This window comes from Alexandromys fortis, unplaced genomic scaffold, assembly GCF_014885135.2.
Source record: "Alexandromys fortis isolate MF-2015 unplaced genomic scaffold, M_Fortis_MF-2015_v1.1 scaffold_86, whole genome shotgun sequence".
NCBI lineage: Eukaryota > Metazoa > Chordata > Mammalia > Rodentia > Cricetidae > Alexandromys > Alexandromys fortis.
In genome coordinates this window covers 302,912-323,556 of record NW_026067965.1, presented here as the reverse complement: position 1 = coordinate 323,556, position 20,645 = coordinate 302,912, and the positions used below count along the sequence as shown (strand labels likewise).

General features: G+C 48.8%; 1 protein-coding gene across 2 annotated transcripts in view; it reads right to left on the bottom strand.

Moving 5' to 3' along the window:
• Arnt2 (aryl hydrocarbon receptor nuclear translocator 2) overlaps positions 1-20,645 on the bottom strand; it is a 144,296-nt gene that overhangs the window by 88,009 nt on the left and 35,642 nt on the right. For both annotated transcript variants that reach the window (XM_050154055.1, XM_050154054.1), the window contains exons 2-5: positions 18,147-18,261; positions 10,973-11,020; positions 3,982-4,195; positions 632-845 (exon numbers count right to left, since the gene is read on the bottom strand). In XM_050154055.1, the coding sequence (XP_050010012.1) occupies positions 632-845; positions 3,982-4,195; positions 10,973-11,020; positions 18,147-18,261 (591 nt within the window). The remainder of the gene's footprint in view (positions 1-631; positions 846-3,981; positions 4,196-10,972; positions 11,021-18,146; positions 18,262-20,645) is intronic.

Below are 20,645 nucleotides of genomic sequence, written 5' to 3'. Positions count from 1 at the left end.
CTGTATTTGGTGGTAAAACGCTCCATCTGATGTCACATGACTGTCACTGATGCATTCCACGAGAACACACAAGTGACAAAACTTCCTGAGACTTTCCCCAACCAAAAATCATTTTCCAGGCCAAGAATCATGTTTAATATTTGTGACCTTCCATTTGTCACCTAAAGCCATGCTGGTTCAGTAGGTTCCCACTTTTATCTGCTATGGAGTGTTTTACTTTCAATCCACTTCCCCCAGTGAATTCTACATGTGTTTTTGTATACAAAGGTGATTTTGAAGAACGTGTCTGTTATGTTATGGCAGACTGACTTAGATGTTTCAATAAGGAACTGTATTTCAGGTGGCTAAAGGCCTAGGTTGTGATGGGTATCATACTGATACATAGAGATCCTATGGGGTCTCACCAATGTAGCAAGAACACCTCCTATTGGCTGCATGCACTAATTACAGGAAAAATTTCAAAAACCAAAAAAAGTGACTCCTAAAAATTTGAAGGAAGCCCTTACACAAACTTAATAAAATGTATCACCTCACCTTTAGGATATTTTGTGACTTCCAGCTTTCTAAAGTGTTTATGGGATAAACAATTTTCAAGGTCAAATGGTCACCCACATGCAATAGTTACCCATACCTGTCATGGAGTTTTCTGAAGTGCACAGCTGCTCTCTCAGCTTCTCCACGTCATCAGGGTGTACCTGTTCATAGAGGGTGCTCCCAAACCACTCTGACTGTGGCTGGTTCAGAACAGGAGTGACGGAATCAGACACGTAGATTACTCTTCCTGTCTCAGCTGCCACCACAAACAGAAATCCATCAGCGGCTTCCAGAATGAGATGCTTCAGTTCCTGGGGAGCAAAGGTTATGGTCAGCAAGTATACTGACAGATCCGGGTCATTTATCTTCTCTTAACTAGCAACCTCAGCTTCCTTTGTGTACCTATTCATTCTGGCGTGTGCGTGGTTGTGTCAATGAACGTCACTTCACCTGGCTAGCTTATTTTTCTAAAGACCCAAAACTTGCACTGTCCCTAAAATACACTGTCTTCTCTTAGAGTGACTGGGGAAAGATCTCTAGCATGGAGAGATGATGATCAGGAGGGGGCTGAGCTGCCCATTCTCTGAGGTACTTTCCTCATGTACTGAAACTGCAGCCAGACATGACACTGCCGAAGGGCCCAGCACCCAGTGTATGGCACAGAAGATGGCAGGAAGGAAGGAGAATGAGATGGGGAGATGAGAGAAAGAAACAGACCACAAGTCTTCCCACTGTGTGGGGACACTGCACTCTTGTTCCCAAAGTCTTGCTGTCACCCCAGGGGGCCACAAATGAGGTAAAATCAACTTTGCTAAACAGACAACCATGCCTAAAGGCAGCTCGGAGGTAACTATCCATAGCCTGTCACATCAAGCTAAATAAAGAACCTGGGTTCCTGGGTATGAAGTGTGGAGCTAACCCTCCACTAGAGTCTATTCCTACCACTCCAACTTTCTCACACACCATCCAGGCCCCAATGAACAAAATCATCCTTTGGGATCAGCAGTAAGCCAGCATTCCCCACCCCAGACTCAAATGTTTAAATACAACCTCATGAGGGATGGTTTACCACCTGATATCAGGGCAACTGAGAGAAAGCAATGGATAGGATCTGGAACATCTGGTCAATCAGAGTGACCTCTTAGTGGCCAAGATGGTCCGAGAACCCAAGTCCCTAGAAGACCTTAACTTTTGGAGGCACAGTCTAGGAACTTTGTGGCTTGTGTGCAGTCACTGGCTCGGGATTTACTCAAATGATCTCAAGCCTGGGATACCAAGATGGACGCTGACAGTGCAAGCATTTTTCAACCCAACGCTCGCTCTGTCAATTTCCCACGTACACATCTGCTTCCTGTGTCTCTTAGATGCTTCCGCAGTTCTAAGAACATCAGCATTATTCTCATTCACCATGTCAGGAAGATCTTCCCAACAGGAAGATCCTTTAAAAATAAAAAATGGAATAAGATTTCTGGGGAAGGAGAGAATTCTATGTCACCGGATGAGGCTGCGTGGCTTTGTTTACGCATGCATGTTTTAACCCAGTTTGCAAGGACAGCAAAGGTCTGATGGGATGGAGCCACCCCCACCCATCTCTTCCCGTCCTCTCCCCTGAGGATCAGCATCTCATGACTCGTACGTGGCCTTTCCTCCTTCCCCCAGTAAGACCGTATGGGCTTGGGAGTAGGAGGGATTCCATCCATGCCCGTCCACTTAGCTTTACAACTCTGGCGTGATACTTATTGGCTCGGGCTTCTGAGAGTTCATCAAGTTTACTTTCAGTGAAATTTTTGGAGGTTTAATGAGCTTCTGGTGTGCAGGGCTTACACAGTAAGTGTTTACAGGGCTCTGTAAATGGACGAGTGACCGAGAATGGCACGGAGAAGGGTACACGGATGCGTGGTTGCCCTCTCTCCGCCGTCCCCTGTAGCTGCATAGAGTCCTTTTTGTAAGGATTAAAGGAATTTGGAGAAACTCTCTGTACTGACCCTAGTGCTAGTGGTACTTAATTTCCAGCAAGTCATGTCTCTCCGTTCATCATTTGTTATAGCAACATCCCCATGCTAAGCAGTCTACACGGGAATGCCTTCCTTCCCCATTACGTCCACAGAGCTGGGGGCACGGTTTAGGGACGGGAATGAGGATGGAAGCCTGTACCTGGGCCACCATGCTCCACACTTCTAAGACCAAATATGACCACTACCTTCTTCCTTGAAATCCTCAACGCCGAGGGATCAAGGGAACCCTGGGAGGATTTCAAAGGGGTCAGAGTAGGTGAAGTATCTGCCACCAAAACACCTGCACCGAACAGGACAAATGGCATCGGTTTATCGTCCTCGTTCCTCTAAACCTGTGGCCACAGTGTGGACAGATGCTCTGTGCCACACAGCTAATGGTCCCTCATGCTTTCTCTACTCCTCCCTCTGTACACACTGTGCACCCCTTAAAAGTCCCCTGCTGACTTCTTTGTGCCCATTCTGTGGCTCCTTCACAGCCTCTGTCCTGAGCACAGTCCCTGGTGCAGCCCAGTCACTCCCACTCCGTTTCATTTGAGCCTCGCTTTCTGCCTTATTTTAAACAGTCCATTACCCAAGATGCCACCCACGGAACCCTTGGCACTTCCAAATGAATACTCCCGACAACCGTGTAATCTCACCTCTTTCTACAGAATCCCATTGGCTCATTTACCTTAGGAAAGTTATGGAAACTAGAGAGTCAAAGCTTCATGTACGGCTACACAAGTCAGCTAAGGCTTTTCAGCACTAGCTGACGCTCACTGTGACCACCGCATGAAGGACAAGGACTTGGAGCACAAGCCACCTGGCTCATGCAAATCCTTTTACTGATGCTGTCTTGCTATTTCACACATTTCTTCCCCCCAGTTAGCACGGTAGAAAAAACATGGTGTAAGGGGACCCCAGTAGAGCAGCAGGTCTTCAGGTCCTTCTCTAAGCAACTGATCGGGGGAAATCCCAGCTTTGACTTCTTCACCTCTCACACGGTGATGAAGAACCATGGCTTGCTGGCTAAACTTAAATGGGCAGCACAGAAAGATGGGACTCGGACTGGGACCATGAATGCCTGCTAGTACTGGCTGTGATGGCCCTGTAGCCACCATCACGACTGCTCGGTGGCTTTCATGGCACGACTGTGCTCTCGTTACCCTCACAGGAATTATGACGTCAGTGCCACTCTCCTGTGTCAGCATCCTCATCCACACTGTTTTGTCACCACCCCTCACCGAGGCATATGGGAGATAAAAGAGCAAGAAAACAGAAAGACTGGGCACTCTTGAAGAGCACTTCTTGCTGAATAATGGAAGCACACATTCTGGCTTTCACCCCTCCCCCAATCCTGAACTCCACATTCCCATGGAATTTATCTCAGGCTTGTGACCCTAAGATTCTCCCCCACTTTGACCACAACACCAGAAGGGTAACGCTGGGGCACCTGTTCAGTGAGGAAGGAAGGCTTGTACGCGCCGTCAGTGGATTTGTTCCCGGTGCCCCTCATGGACTTCATGTGTGAAACCGCCATGCGCAGTATGGTGAGCTTGTCCGGCTTCCGAGCCAGGGCACTGCAGGTGGGAACCATGTCGGAGAGCTCCGTGATATACTGAGTCATCTTGTTCCGCCTGCGCCGCTCAATCTCACTGTGGTTCTCTCTTCCCAGAAAGCAAGAGGTCAGGGGGAGGGAAAAAGAGAAGGATCAGACCAGGGTCAGCGGACTTTGGGGTAAAATAACACACTGCTAACATCAGATGGCCAGATTCCTAGGTCTAACTCAGAAGGGCTAAGTGCTTTGGTCCTTGTGAGTTGAAGCCGAGCCCTGACATCTCTGTAAGCTCTTGTCTATGTGTGGGGAACGTGGACCTCTGTGGCCGCCTCCTCTAAATATGTAATGGCACTTCCTAAATTGCCCACATATCTATGGATTTTTTCCTAGACATCCAAAATTAAGACCAGGAACCAGGGAAGACCTAGCAGGATTTCTGTGTTCATCTTTCTGGGTGATTTAAATTGAAAGTCTGGGCTCGCAGCTATGGAGGCAGCTCCTGACTGCTTACACATGTGAGTGATATACATGGTATGAAGCACTATAAGATAGCCTCCAACTTATGCCCCTTCAATTTTTTTGACGGTGATAGCCCATTCCATAAGCACTGTGCCTCAAAAGAAAATAAAGCACCTGACCATGACAAATCCCCACACAGTCAAGCTGATTTCACTTTCCATGCAGCACTCAGTATATTGCACAGCACCTCAGCATCCGCCTGTGATTGTAGGGATGTGCTGGCTGCTTAGGCAGCCAAGGCTGCTGTGAGTATTCTAATCTGGCCAAAGGGAGCCCACGCCAGGCAGAGATGTGTGGCAGGGGCTGTATCGCATGCCTTTCTCCTTAACAAAATCCTCAGCTGAAAATAGGCTTGCAGTACCTAACCCTGTCACAAGCCTAACCACACTCTGTATCACTAAGGAGACTGTTGATGATGTAGATTCGCTTCCAATAAAGCTGTGAACGCGCCTTTGTTCTACACCCAGTGTGTCCCCCCCCCCCGTAGTGCAACATAGTAACAGAACAGGTGTGACCCCTTATTAACCAATAACCAATTAAAAAAATAACTGCGGGGGATTACCTAACACCGTCTCGGGGATGCTTACAATGAAAGTCTTAACAGAAGGGCTGGGAGACTATTTCTGTCTCGAATTATTTATTACCTTTAGGCGCAAAAGAGAGTAACAGCCAGCCCCATTCAACTTAAGAAAAAGCTGTTCCCTGGGATGAAACAGTGTCTAAAAATACGCCCCATGTGTACTGCTGCAAGGATGGAGGACTTGGTGGCTTCTCTGGGAAGGAGAGTGGCGCTAACAGTAAGGAAGAAGATCCCCAGGCAAGGCTGCTCCACACACTGCATGTAGGCATCAGCATCACACCCCATCGATGCTTCCAGGAAGCGGAGCGGCATGGCAATCAGGCCCGCTGGTCTGATGGTGTGTGTGTGTGCTGCAGCGGTCCCCGTGGTGGCCTGCTGTGAGCCTTCTGGAGCAGATACTCCGTGCAAGGAGTCCTGAGCCACCCCCCCACCCCCGTGGGGAGAGGATGGCAGAGAAAACAAGGAAGCTCAATGTGGTCTTCAAGAAGCCAGGGCATTGCGTTGGAAGGTGCACTGTGCACAGCAGGAGAGAAAAAGACACAGAAGTGGGGGGGGGGGCTAGAAGAGGCTGGGGGCGGTGCGCAGAGATAGACGTCTGTGGCAATAGGAAAAGGAAAGAGTGTTCTGGAGATAGGGTCCATCTGGAGGATCAAAGGAAGACTTAGGATGGGGGAGGATGCATCAAGAAAGGAAGAGCCATTCCTGTAGGATGGGCAGGCCTGGTGCAAGGGGAAGTTGAGGAACTTGGAGGCTGGGAAACAGGCCAGAACACAGAAATCTAACAGAAGCCGGAAGATGGGCCAACAGGCCCTGATGTTTTAGAGAGATTCACAGGTGGATGAGCTTTGTAGGATAGGGGAGGAAGACCGGTTAAGACCAGTCAGCAGATTCCTGGGGTCAACCCCACTTCTCGGGTACTAACTGGAAAGATGTAAACCAGAACTGACGCTCACGTGCATGGTAAAGACCCTCCGTGTCGGGAAAGTCTACCTCCTCCAGGCAGAAACGGGCAGAGTTTGCTAAGTAGGGGAGAAAGGGTCAACCAGATAAGAAGAGGTTGAGGGTGGGACACCTACAAACCAGAGGAAGGGGATGCAAGCAGGAATTTGGTCAAAGGACTTCTAGCTCTTGAGCACAGGCCAAAATCTTGCCATAGAGAGACTAGAAACCCTCTACTCTCATTCCACAGCCACGGAGCAGGTTACGTGGTGCACACCACACTCTTCAGCTGGACATTTGCTCACGAGACCCAAGGCAGGGCGAGCTCCCAGAGCGCATACTCCTACCTTGCCAGCTCACACTTCCCAGGCCACCCAGAGAAGGTGGTACTTGGAGAGATGACGAAGGAAGAGGCCAGACAGGAAGCTCGGGCACTTATGGGAGAAGATGACTCAGGCAGGACCCAGAGCTCCCTCCCTCCACAGCACCTGCCTGCATCTTCCAGTGAGACAGGCTTTCCTCTCCAAATGGTGCCATATCCAAGGGGAATCTGCCTGCCCTGTCTGGAGTCGAATGACCTGGAGTCTCTCAGTCTGACCTTCGGGATTTGGGATATCCTGCCAGCCCCATCCACTTCTCCCTGAATCCCCTTCTCCATTCCAACACAGATGCTGCCACTCAGCACCTCTCTGAATCATAAGAACACTATGCCTACTCTGACTTATCTTGGGGCCATGCTGAGCGAGGGCTCCTTCACCACGAATGTCCACCTGTGCCAAAACTCCTGCACAAACCTCTTGACTCTCCTCCCCTCCCCATGCCCATGCTCACTGCCCACTGTGGCTGACACCACCCGCCCCATGTGGCGAAGCCTCCTCCCACCTTTCCTTTCCCGCCATCTCAGACCTTGGATTGTCACCAGACTGACAGTTCTGTCTGACGCTTAAAGTCCTCAGCGGTGGCTCCCAAACCTAGAGTTAAGTCTAAAGCTTTTAGTGTCTGTGGCAACCAATGGGACCTTATTACCGTGGACTAATTTTCTCTATAAACATTGGGAGTGGGCTTTGTGAGGTTCTGTGATCGATCCATAGATAAATTCAATTTGTGGGCTGAGGTGTAAAGGATAAACAAGGTAAGATCTAAAAGCTGAAAACGGCAGTCACTGACCAATGCAGGGAATGATACAACAACCTTAGGTTCTATGAAATAAGCCTGAGCTACTGAGCAGCATGCCAAAAAGAACTGAGAACGGCCGGTTGCCAGGCAACAAGATCCGAGAAACAAGTGGTGTATGCATTGATGCGTATGATTTCATTTTGAAGCCCTCAAGGATGCAGAGGTGAGGGAATGCCACCTTGTGAGAAGAGAATGACACATCCCAAGGCCCTGTCTACTGACCCTAGTTTATCTTATTCCCCAAGAGAAAGGGACAATGGGATCAATCTGTTATGCCTGGGACTGTGGTGTCTATGAGCATCCATAATTGATGGGGGCCAGGTAGCAGCAGTAAGGAAATCTGTCTCTATGTATAGAGAAAGGGTCAAGGGCTCTGTCGCGAGGACAGAGCAGGAGGAGGTGACACCTCTGCTGGACCAAGACGACCTAGGGCTTTGCCTTAGAGGACAAGCAAGGAAATCAGGGACAAAGACAGGTACTGCTAGGTGTGTGGTAACTTGGGTTTCTTCTCCAGCTCTGCTGCCAGGGGGGCCTCTCGAGTTCACTCGGAGCAGTGGGACATCCATCACCCAACTTGATTAACATACAGAAGGGGAGGCACTTTGTAAAGTCTCCCACTGACCACCAGGAGAGGCCGATACAATCTCTGCGTCATTCTTTTGTGACCAAAAAGTAAAAGGTGTCATATGGGATGGTGTGACACAGAGGGCTCCCTAAACCAAAGTCTCAATGAATACATGTGGGAATCCAACCCCAGAACCAAGATGTGGCAGAATTGAGAGGAGCCACGGAGTCATGGGCTAAGACTGAGTGCCTCTCATTGTCTCACCTGGCATGGGGGGGGAGGGGTCCAGGGAAGTATAAGCGGGCCCTACAAGTATAAGGCACACAGTGACCGTGGTGTGTAATCTTGACTTCTGATGATAGCTTGGGAATGTCAGCTGTCCACACGCTGAAATAATACCAGAGATGCCACTTGCTGCTGGTGGCAGCTGATGCCAACCGCAGCACAGGAACAGCCTGGGACATTCAAGAAGGATGCCTTTGTGTGTTTCCCAGTGTTATGAGAAGGCTGGGGCATCACTTGTAATACAGGATGCTGACCCTTTGAGGGATGAAGGGCACCAGGTCCTGGTGTCCTTTAGGGAGGTTGTTTTCCTCTGGGGTGTGATCAGAGTCTTCTAGAGGCAGAGAGCTCATCCCTGTGAGTTGTTGATGGAATTTAAGAGGAAACGGGAGTCAAGCCCAGTGCTAGTAAGTGGAGGCTATTTCCTTAGGCTACATTGGGGAAGGAAGCCAAGCCCCATACTTCCATTCCTTGAGAAAAGCAGGGAATTCTCACTAGACTCCCATTGGGGGACAGAGATTATGATGCTGCCTCTGCCCAGATGATGAATCAACTAATAAGGATGGGAACTGGCTTGCATCAAAGTCTCCATGCTTTCCAGGGCCTTGCTTGCTGGGACAGTTGGGGACTGACTGCAAACATGGGAGAGAGGTCGTAGAGTGCACCTTACCAAGGCTGGCAGCAAACATCTACCTTCCCCCTGGATGGTTAAGTGGAAGGGAGGGGACTTGCTTGTCTCCCCAACTCCAAGCGACTCAGATGTACCCAGAGGCCCATCAGCCATGGATTATTTCAAATGCCCTGTTGTCTAAGTCAGTGGCCTCTGGGGTCCCATGAACCCAGCCGCATAAGTAACAGCACATGTTGGAAGTACATTCCATCTCTCTCTTGTTTTTAAGGCCCAGAGGAAAGGATGTGGTTGAGAGAAGCCAAGGTCTGAACCTGACTGGGTAACAAGTGACTCACTGGCAGGTTCAGCGCGTTACACAGCATGGGGTGGCCGCTGCCTCACACTTGGGCCCAAGTGAGCTCTGTGTCCCTCTGCTGTTTCAGCACTGACACTGATATCCCATGTCAAGCAAATGTCACTCCATGTTTCTCTTCCTCTTTTTGTCCTGAGACCCAGAGGCATTATTTCCTGAAGTTCACGCTATGGTATGCAGTCTTGAGGGGGAACTTTGACATAGAGGACTCGGCGTCATTGTTTCTTTTTTTCTTTCTTTCTTTTTTTTTTTTTTTTTTTTTTTCGAGACAGGGTTTCTCTGTGGTTTTGGAGTCTGTCCTGGAACTAGCTCTTGTAGACCAGGCTGGTCTCGAACTCACAGAGATCCGACTGCCTCTGCCTCCCGCGTGCTGGGATTAAAGGCGTGCACCACCACCGCCCGGCTAGCGTCATTGTTTCTGTCTACAGAAAGGGTTGTGAGTGGCCAAGGCAAGATTTGACAGAGAGGAGAAGGGGACATTTTCTGAGGTTTGCTCCTTTCCAATTAAGACAACTTGAGATATCAGGACATCTAAAGTAGGTCTACTCAGGAAGAGATAATCCAGTTTTGTTGGTGAAGCTCACGTGTTTTGATAGGAAACTTGAAGGTCATTTAATGGGTTAAAAAAGTGTTCTCATTTAATCTCATGCTTCAGTTGAAGAGGAGGAAGCTGTGGAATAGATGGATGAGCTTGATCTCAAGGGTAAAAGTTTATGGGGGTGAGGAGATATTTACTGTAGACTAGAAGATTCTGGGAATCCCTACAGAAACGAGGCATGGGGTCCCTCCTGCATTGGTAGAGAACACTGTTTAAGCCACAGCTACCATTTTGTTTATGGGTAAAGAAAAAAAAGAACCCAAACGATCTGCATGGAGAAAAGTAGAGAGCCAGCCCAGTGGACTGTGTGGACATCACACTCCTCAAAACTGCTTCAAACAACCACGGCTGTCAGTCCGAAGGTGGAGTATGAATACTACAGACGGGCGCCTATCACCTGCCACGCGTTTTCTATGATCAGCAGTAACCTCGGAGGAGGTCGGAGTGAGGGGGGCAGCAAGGTGAGCCCTGCCGGAAGAAGATGGCACAGATGGGAGTATAAGAATGGGAGAATGACATCTTCCTTCAGCGCGCGTACTTCCAAGTGTCCCACAGCGCCTCAAATGAAACAGATGGAAAGAATCAGAATTCATGATTCTCCCTTGCACCCCCAGTACAGGTGACCTGGGAGCTTTCCCTGAAGGTGGGCTAGACGGTGGCCCACCCCACAAGCAGCTGAAGACACTGCCACACACTCCGTAGCTTGAGTGTGAGGATCTTGAAGCCAACCTCAAACAGGCTTTACACGTTCCTTGTATTTCTCCTAATTTTCCTTACTAGAAAAAAAAATGATTCTTTTTAGAGAAGGTTGATAATCTTCTCTAAACTTAAGCCTTATGTTTTTTCGCTTGTTTGTTTCAGGGAGCCCATTAAAGTTAGTGACCATTGTTAAATGTAAAAGAAAACAGAATTAAGAACTAGGCATCACTGCCCCCTCTTCTTTTGCTATGCCTTTTGAAGACAGGGTCTTGCTAGACAGCTCAGGTTTGCCTTGAATTTGCTCTCCACCTGCCCCATACTCCCACGTGCTGAGATTTCAAGCACAGAACACCAGGCTAGGCTTGGGGCATATCAGGATTGCTAATAACTGCCTGCCACTAGGCCAAATGCTGGCACTAAGCCAGACATACACAAGATGGTCAAAGTACAATGGTTTGCTCAATGACAAGAGGCACTAAGTGCCTATGCATATGCTGGTCACGTGACTGCTAGCTACTGGCTTAAGAAAGGCAAAGTAAACTCACCTCGAAAATTTACTGGGACCTTCACCATCTTCATCATCGAAGTCCATTCTGAAAGGTCAAAGTCACAAGTGAGCAGTGGTTATGACTTTTAGGAGACTGTAATTAGTATCATGAGCTGTGGGAGCAGGGGGACCCTCACCCCATCACATCACTGTGCAATGCTTCCGACATTTGGTAGTGCTAAGAGGATAACTCTGCTCTCCCCCTAGAACACTTCTCAGATCATCAAAGGACAGCCCAGTCCACGCTGGGGGAAAACATCAATGTTTCTTGTCTCCCAACATCTCTGGGGCACATGGTCCCCTCCACATCATGTATTCCACATAAACACTTCATTTCTAAAATGCATGGTATATTACTCAAGGGACTCAGAATCCAGGAAGTCCAAAGAGTGATGAAGAAATCCAGTGACCTTGTCTGGGAATACTGCTTGTGACTTGGTGAATCTCCATGAACCTCAGGGCAAAAGTCATCCCAGACAATCATTCTGTCACACCCAGGACCCCAAATAGGAGGCTGTGGAGAAGGAAATGGCCATTTGATATCAAAATCACTCAAGCAAGTGGCCATCTGCTCACTGAATTATTCTTCAGACCTCTTCTTTACTGGGCCTCCCCTTGTAAACATCAGACAAGGTAGGGGGGAATTCGTGCTTAACTAACATACCAAACGCTCCTTCTCAAAAACCCGTAATACTCTCACGTCAGCAAATAGTAGGCTGGAAGATGTTAGGGCAGAGAGGGAACTTAACTATGATCAGAGTACTCAGTTTTTGAGGAAGAAAATGAGACACCTATAGTAAATGTGGTCTTGATATGGCATCTCGGGTCCTGAAGTGTCCTGCTTGTTCAGTCTGTCTGAAGGACTCGGTGAGGCCTACCCTCATGACCCAAGCAGAAGGGAGGGTAGTTGCAGCTATGTCTGAGGAATCTCATGTTTTAGCAGCTTATTATGAGAATGGAGTGTGCTGGGAGACACAGTGAGATTCTGTTCAAACAATAAACAGAGTGGAGGGTGTGCCAGAAGACCACAGTTATAGATAATCGGAGCTTCTGCTTCTCGCAGGGGAGGTGACTCTCATTCCCTAGTCTGTGTAATAGGTGACCCAGGGAAGGTACAGGGCACCTAGGTCACCAGAAAGCAGTCACGTTACACATGAAGAGCCATCCTTGAACGTAAACCCCAAGACGGGCCCCAGTAAGATGTATGGTGACCTCTAGCCTTTGCAACCACTTGGGGGACCTAGGAACTATGGTCAGATATGGCAAAATGAAGGGAGAGAGGTTCGGACGACAAGGCAGCTTTTGCACGTCTTTGTCCTGGATTATGTACGGTGCAGTCTGAGCTGACGTGATTTTGCCCAGCATTGCCTGATGGGATCTTTAGTCTTCAAAAGCCAGTTGTCCTAACACTAAGAATAAGAGATGGAAGGAATGGCAATTGTGATCACAAAAATGCCTCTGTACAGAGAGAAAAGGAGATGGTCAAAAAGGACCACACACATGCCACCAGGGACACAGACATTCAAGGTCCCCACAGCCATCATTCCGGAAGTCCAGCACTGGACTGCAGAGCTGTGTATAGGACAAATGGAGCTGAATATGGGATTCCAAACGAAGAAAACTCATTAGTGCCCTGTATAATTACTGAGCTATCTTCTCACCTTCCTGGAAATTCCGTATGTGGAAATAACCACCAAACTGAGGCCGGTTGAATTTTGCAGAACCACACTGCCACCTAGTGCTCATAAAGCGAAAGATCAAGTTCTTTGCCTACATAAAACAAACCCACCATATATTCCGAAGAATTGTGCAAATATTTATCAAATGGGTGTGAGATGCATAAGTTCTCTTTAAAATTCTTTTCCGTTCAATCTGATATCAAAGCTCCTATAACAGTGTGTGTGTGTGTTTGCACTTGTACTCTTGGGCTTCCATATGGAGGTGGAAGACTCCTTCCTTCTACCACGTGAATCCGCTCATCTAACTTAAGTCATCAGGCTTGGAAGCAAGTGCCTGTGTCCCACTGAGCCGTCTCAAGGTACTTTGATAAGACTGTGATCATCACACTCCCACAAAGTGCAGTTGACTAACCAGCCCTCACTCAGAGCCTAAAGACCAATGAGATGTTTGGGGTGACCAAGGACAGGGCATTCTTGGGATCCACGGCTTCAGTGCTGAAACAGTCTCAACTGATAGCAACAAATCCCCGATGTAGCAGATAAACAGCCCAATCCCCTATGGAGCAGATAAACAGGGAAGTAAAGGGCCACAGCTTGGCCGGGTGAGCTGCAGATCAGGAGAGCAGAGGGTAGAAGAAAAAAGCCTGGTTTGGACCATTGGGAACTTGGAGTCATGATTTGTATATAAAAAAAATAAGACCAAGAAATTATGGCTCTCATCTGTGCACATGTGTGATCACATACATGCAGCAGGGAGAGAAACTGCACCCACCACCTGTGAGTGTGCATGCAATGACATGCTGCAGCAGGGAAAGAAACTGCACCTGCCACTTGTGCATGCATGGACTCACACTCGGCAGATCATGCTTAGTAATTTGGAAAAGCATAAAGTGGGCCCAGCCCAGGAAATAAATCAGGACCCCGCATGATTGCTGAGATCTTCAGGATCATTCATTCCACACAGTCTCACTAGCCTCTCAGGAACACACACACACACACACACACACACACACACACACACACACACACACCCCACTGCTCCTGACTAAACAAAAGACCTCAAACAACACTTGCCCCCAGGAGCACCTTCGGGTCTCTGCCACCATGTCCAACTTTAAATATGACTGCAAGAAGCTGCGCCTACTTCTTCTGCTATCAAAAGGGGAAGTAAATCATCCTTTCTTTTATGTCTTTTATGTTTCGCTATTATTCTGGAACATCTGGATAATAAAAGAAATCAAAATACGACTTTAAGCCTGCTTGGATTCACTCTGAAACACACAGCATGGTGGATGGGTGATCCCAGTCTTCAAAGGGTGAGCAAAAACACACTTACTTGACCCCGCTTCCTTCCCTACCAGTGAGCCAGGATAAGAAGCGTGGATGGGCATTTCTGAGCATAACTTGTTGGGAAAGGGAGGCAATGAGGCTCTCGCTAGCAATGCTTTCTAAGGATAACGGTGCAGCATCAAACGTGAGCTTTCGCACAGCATGTGCTTCTGCTATAGCGGACGAGGAGGAAGGTCATTCTAGTGTGGCTGGTCAAATAGTGGCTACCATTAACAATCCTGGGCCTGGCCATGGGTCCCCAGAACACAGCAGAGTGACAGTGTGTCTGAAAATGTTCTCCCTTCTGGCTCCCTTACAGCCTAACTACACATTCAAACATCAACCTCTGTGTGTGTGTGTGTCCTCCTTCTCTCTCCATTCTTTTTTTTCCTTTAAGTTTTAAGTGTGTGTGTGTGTGTCTCACTATGTAGCCCAGGCTGGTTCTAAACTCTGGAGCCCGCCACCCTCCCGCCTCTATCTAAGGAGTGCTGGTCTGCCAAGCAGTGGCAGGAGCGGCTACATTCCTGCCCATCCCTGCCTGCAGCCCCCACCCTCCCTTCATCCCAGTGGGTAGCTTTGGAGAAGGCTCAGTTTATCACTTAACTCATCACTGCCACTTCCTCCCTGAGGTTGAAAGTACCGAGTTTGCCCGGAGGGAGCCTCCCTTACCCCTTGCTGAGTTTAGGGAGGTCTTGACAAGAATGTGTGTCAGGTGACTTGCTTCAACTCATTTCTCTCACACACGTGGATCTACTTTGGAAAGAATCTGAAACCTCTGAACCTTCCTTTACCTAGCTGCCAGGCAGAGGCCAGTGCCCTGCGGAGACTCTCACTGCTAAGCCTGTTAGTGACGTGGGAAGAAAGAACAGCCAGGGAGGACTCCCACCACAGCACCAGGCACACATCCAGGAAGAGCCAAAGTCCTCAAGGGGTCAGCTCTAAGAGGCAATGCAGCCTGAGAGAGAGCTGTGCACAGCTGTCCCCAGCACTTGGCACACTAACCTCCAGGAGCATGACCGTCGGGTGGGAGAGCAAGGACTTGGAAAGGAATGGGACAAAGTATTTTCCCTCCTGACACACTCCATCCTCTTCCATTTCCCTCTCTTGAGTCTCTTCAGGGGTGTCCCACGATCTTAACAGAAGGAGCAGTTGGAGACACCACACTGCTGACAGTGACGGCAGACAATAGTCAGTGCGAGCCACAGCACAAGACCCAGATGGAGCATCTGCCTGTTGATGCACACAGCCTCCGCCGGCGTCTCACAATGGAAGGGGTCGTTATTAGGTGAAGAAAATTTTAAAAACGCAAGATGTAAGAATGACTACGGAAAACCTTCTTAGAGTAGGGCGAATCTCTAAGTCATGGGGCGTTATGCCCACCACCTGACAAGAGAAAAGGACAAGGAGCATACAGACCCCGGGCTTCCTGGTGAAGGTCCAGTTCCTTGGTCTGCCCTCAGAGAGCCCCAGCTTCATCTTATGGCAGTGAAAGACCTGGATAAATCCACACCCCCCTAGCAGGAAAAAATAGAGCCAAAAATCTAAGCAGGAAGAGAAGAATCAGAAATCTAGGATTAGCTGGTTCAGTGGCTGTGTTTCAGTAACTAGCTAAAGAGAAAGTTAGATTGTAATCTTGAGAATAATCTTGAGAAATAGGGAGTTTCCCCCTTGTGATTATCACTGATATCTTTGGAATACTGTGTTTCAGGAACTAGCTGATTATGACCTGGAGAGTGATCTTGAGAGGCAGGGAGTTGCCCCCTGGTGATCATCACTGGTATTTTTGGAATTTTCTATGATGCCCTCCCTACCCCTTTGGATTACTGGGCTGTGGTTCCTTCCCTTAAAAACCTTTCTCGGATTACTTGGGGTCGAACTCTTCCCCTGCGTGGGTTATGAGCCCCCCCCCCCAGTGCATTGGTTCCTGTCTCATCTCACCGATTAAACTTCGTGTGATTGTAGCAAGGACGGTTACGGGGGGGGGGGGGTCGTGTTATCCCGAGACTTGAGTGAGAGTCTCCCCACACTGTGGGGGTCTTTGAGCAGGATGTCGGAGGCCACTGCCCACCTAACTTCGTCTCTGCTTCCTTCGATAGGTTGCTTCCTGGGCTGTACGTGAAATGGAACCCAAGCCTAAGTGTCTGCCTATTCAGGACCACACTAGCTTCTGGGGCCATAGTGTGTGTGTGTGTATGAAATGTCAATGTCTCCCACAGTCTCCCACATCTGAATACTTGGTCCCCGGTTGCTGATCCTCTTGGCCGAAGCTTAGGAGGTCTGGCCATGTGTCACTGAGGTTTCAAAGGCCACACGGCATTCCGGGTTCACGCTCTCGCTTCGTGGTTGTGGTTTCAGATGTGGGCTCTCAGCTGCTCTAGCTGCAAAGCCTACCTGCCGCCAGGCTTTCCCACTGTGGTGGTGATGGACTCTTGGCCCTCAAATAAAGCCATCCTTCCATGAGGAAGCAACAGAGAAGGAAGGGAAACGGCCTGTGCGGCGACACAGGACACAGGACAGCCGTAGGAATTCCAGGCTTGTCATCATCCCTAGTGCAATGCAGAAAGCAGGCTCTGTTCTCCAGGACTGCGTTAGGACCCTGCAGGCCAAGGCGGAAAGCTGCTGGGGATGCACACCAGCCCACACCATGAGGAGACAGAGGCTCCCTGAACCCCCAGCACAAGGGGGAGGGCCTGTGGGTCTTCAGCATGGGGTGGGACAAAGCATGTTTGCTTAGACTTGGACCAACCTAGAGTTTGCAGGGCACACTCTGGTCTCTTCTGGAAAAAGACGAGAAGGAACAATGGAGCTTCTCTCTAAAGAATGTGAGTTAAGATAGTAACATTGGAAGTAATCTGGAATTTTTATTGAAAAATTAATATTTTAACACCATATACATTCTTTTATCAAGCCATATGGCAGAACTCAGTCCACAGTTAGCAAGGCGGCTCAGAGAGCAGGCAGCTGCACGTGAAGCCCCAGAGGCAAGCTGCAGCCTTGATCAGGTGGTGCCCACTGAGGAGACCCAGCAGCAGCAGACAGAACACGGACTGTCTGAGAGAATGTGCAGGATCCAGGCTGGCCTTGCCACCATGCGCAGATTCTCAGCCCTCTGTGAACCCTCACAGTGACCATGCACCTCCCATGCCCTTTCCCAAAGACCCCAGCACACACAGCGGTCCTTCTCGTTAGCTGGCATTATAACACCATGGTGTCTCATCCTGTCCCCACTCCACCCCAGACCCTGGTGTGCACCTGTCCTCTTGCCTCTGTGCTTTTTTTTTTTTTTTTTTAAGCATCACAGGGTTTGGAAGAGGCTCTTGAGATTAAAATGCTGGACCATTTCAACATGCGTCCAGGCTGCAGTCTTAGGGCTATGGAAGGTTCTGTTCTGTGTTCTATTCTCACCAAATAGGTACAATCATGGGCGGAGTGTGTGACCAGAAAGGGAAGCAACATCATGAGGCAGCTCATTTATTAATTATTAAACTGAAATTAAAAAAAAGGATCAATGGGGAACTGGGTTGAGTAATACACTGAGCTGGAAAATACCAGTTAATGTTTTTCCTTTGGTTGATTTGATTTGGGATCTGGGTACAGACGCTAATATCATTCAGCACAAGTAGGTGCCGGTTTTGGTTTCATCTGCTCCAAAGTAGTCTGTGACCTAGCAGAACCAGTCTAGTCAACAGAACTTAATACTTATTCTCTTTATTGTCTGAGCAATATTCAACTTATCTGGCTGGCATTCAGGTGCCGACTCCTTGCCAAAGGAATTCCTGCATATTCCTAGGAAAGATGAGCATCGGAGGGAAAAAGTTTCGAGGGCCCCATTAAATCATTTACAGTTCCTGGGGCTGGTGCTGCCAAATGAGGCTGGAATGTTCTGGCAGTTGAGACTGAACTCCTCCCTTCTGAGAGCCGGGCCCAGTAGGACCCCACAGGACAGGCAAACAGAAATCCCCAGCTGGGTGCCAGGACCCAGAACACGTAGAAGCGAATCATGTGCATAGTTAGGACGCTTGCAAAATCTAAGCAGGATGCAAACTGCTGAGCTTTTACTCTCTAGCGGGGGGCGGGGGGGGGGGAGCAATACTTTTCTATCAGGTCAAGAGCATTGCTCAACTTTCACTAAGGCCAGTTCCTGGAAGCGCTGGGTCTGCTTACCCGGATCGCCGCTTTCCTCCTCGGGCAGGCATGGCTCCCGCCATCCTCACCTGTCCGGCGGCCGCCATGGGGGCAACAGGCAAGGTCACAGATCCAGGGATGTCTGAAGCCATTTCTGGATGCCAACAGAAACAAGAAGTTTTGTTAATGACAGAAAAACCCAATAACAAGCAAGGAAACTGCCACACTTCACCCAAGAAAGCCGGCCCTTGGGAGGAAGTCCTGGCCACCTTGCTCACTTGCCAGGCACCTGTCTGGGCCTGTCCTGGGCTCCAGAGCCTCAGTTTTTCACCTCTGCAGCACTACCCTCCGACCTCTCACCTCCACCTTCGCTTCCACACAGAGCCTAGTCGCCACCCTCAGGGAGGACTCAGAAACCCTGACTGTCAGACCCCATGAAGTCAGGGACACTGAGAGTCTCCCATTAGGCTTCATCATGAGGTTGCGTCACGCAGAGGCACCCAGATCTCCCTAGCTAGGCTTTTACAGGAACAAATACCAACTTAATTTTTCCCCCTATTCATCATGGTTAACATATTGTTTCTAATAAGCCAGACATCTCTGGAATCTCTTTAACACCAAGTTAAACATCCTTGACTTCAAATCAGTCACCCTGTCAAGGAGTTTTTTCTTCACACTCCCTGGGCTGTCAGCACCCTGCACTGACGATCAAGTCCCTATCAAGAGAAACTCTTGGAGCAGCCTCGCTGATAATGTTCATTTTCTCTGGAATGCTTCCTGCTGTTCTCGTTCACTCTTAGCTCAGTCCTCTCTGGGGGCAGAAGGGACATAGCAGTCTACAGAGTATACTTCAGCAGGACAGTGGGGGATCACATGGCATTGGGCTCCCCTGAGGACAGAAGGGATGGCCTCTGAGGCCGCTGTTGCACCCATCCTGGGGTTATATCACTGCTTTTCTCTACAGAAACCATAAAGTCATGTGACAGACATCCCAGAGGCTAAAAAACACATCTGAGCCATCCTACCCCCAAACTTTTGACATCTTGAAAGACACCGATAACAACCTTAAATCAGCCCCTCCACTGTGCTTGCAAAGTTTTGAGGACTGCGGTGGTCTTGAGTGCACACATTGGGAAGTATACGGGAAAAATCCCTCACTTGGGCAGTTCCTGTGTTGGTGACTGTGAGGTGGCAGGCACAGGGACACCCTGACAAGCTCGTCACAACTTGCTTCTGACAAGGTGTATCATATGTCTTTCTGAAATAGCAGCTGAACTCCCCAGCTTCTATTGAGTCTCAAGGTGGAGGGTCAGGGCTGTCTGTGGCAGACAGGTGAAGTGGGCAGGTCATGACATCCTGAAGCAAGTTCTTCAGAGTAGTCCTCCCTGCCAAGTTCCCAGGATGAAGGGCTCCAGAGGAAGCACGCTGGGAAAAGCTGAGCACCGATCTCCTTTATTAAAAACGCCAATTCCCATTACACACATACTGAGAAATCCTACTGAAGAAGGTACACAGTAGATAATAAATGTCCGGGATTCTGGGAACACCTATTGCCTGCTATGCTAGTGCCCGGGGCAACACTGGTTTTAGCATTTTAAAGCCAACAACCTCAAAGCCTGTGAGTCAGGCAAATATCAGAATGGAAGTGATCATCATGACCGTCATCTGCAAACCTCAAAAGGGTCCATTGCTTCTCCGGGCCAGTCACTGCCAGCTCAGAGTAGGAGGGATGTGGCAACTGAAAGCCAATACCTGGTACAACAAAACATGATAATCACTAAAGTTTATTTTAGGGAAAACAAAATTGCCGATTGTGATCCAGCTTGCAGAAAGTGAAAGCCCCCCAAACCCTGGCTGGCAAGACAAAGTGGGGGAGGTAACTTTGAAGATCCATTCCTGTCTGTAGACAGGTAAGGGACACAAGGCAAAGACAATGAGAAGGCTTTGCACAAGTGTCCTGTTGACCACAACATGTCCATCCCACAATCCAGGATCTCTCCCTCCCTCCCTTCTTCCTTTTCCTCTCTAGTTTCTTCCTACTGAAAGCATTTCAGTAACAATGACTGACAAAGGGTTGAGGAGGACCAAGTTGATTTACAGTCAAACGGTTCCAAATAGCTGCTCAGACAGGTGCCAGCTACCAGGACAACTGGGCCACTACCGATCACAGTACCTATGACATGCTCAAAATATCTATCTTGTGAAGTCATTTTTAAAATGAAGACTAACGTATGCAACAAGCCAAACACAATGGGGAAATAACCATCCAAACAACACAACTAAAGCCATGAACGCAGTGTTGGTGGACAGCTTAGCGTGTACTGGAACTTAACTGGGATGAGGTGCTGGTTGGACACAGGCATTCTTTGTGTCATGTGACACATGTCCCGTGTCGACATTTCACAATTTAGTTAAGGGGCAGATAATTCCATTTTAATCCAGTGCCATGTTAGTAACCATAATACAGTTCTAGACATCTGATCAGCGAAATGGAAGATGCAATCCTTGAGGCTTGCCTTCATATTAAAGGCTGTTTCC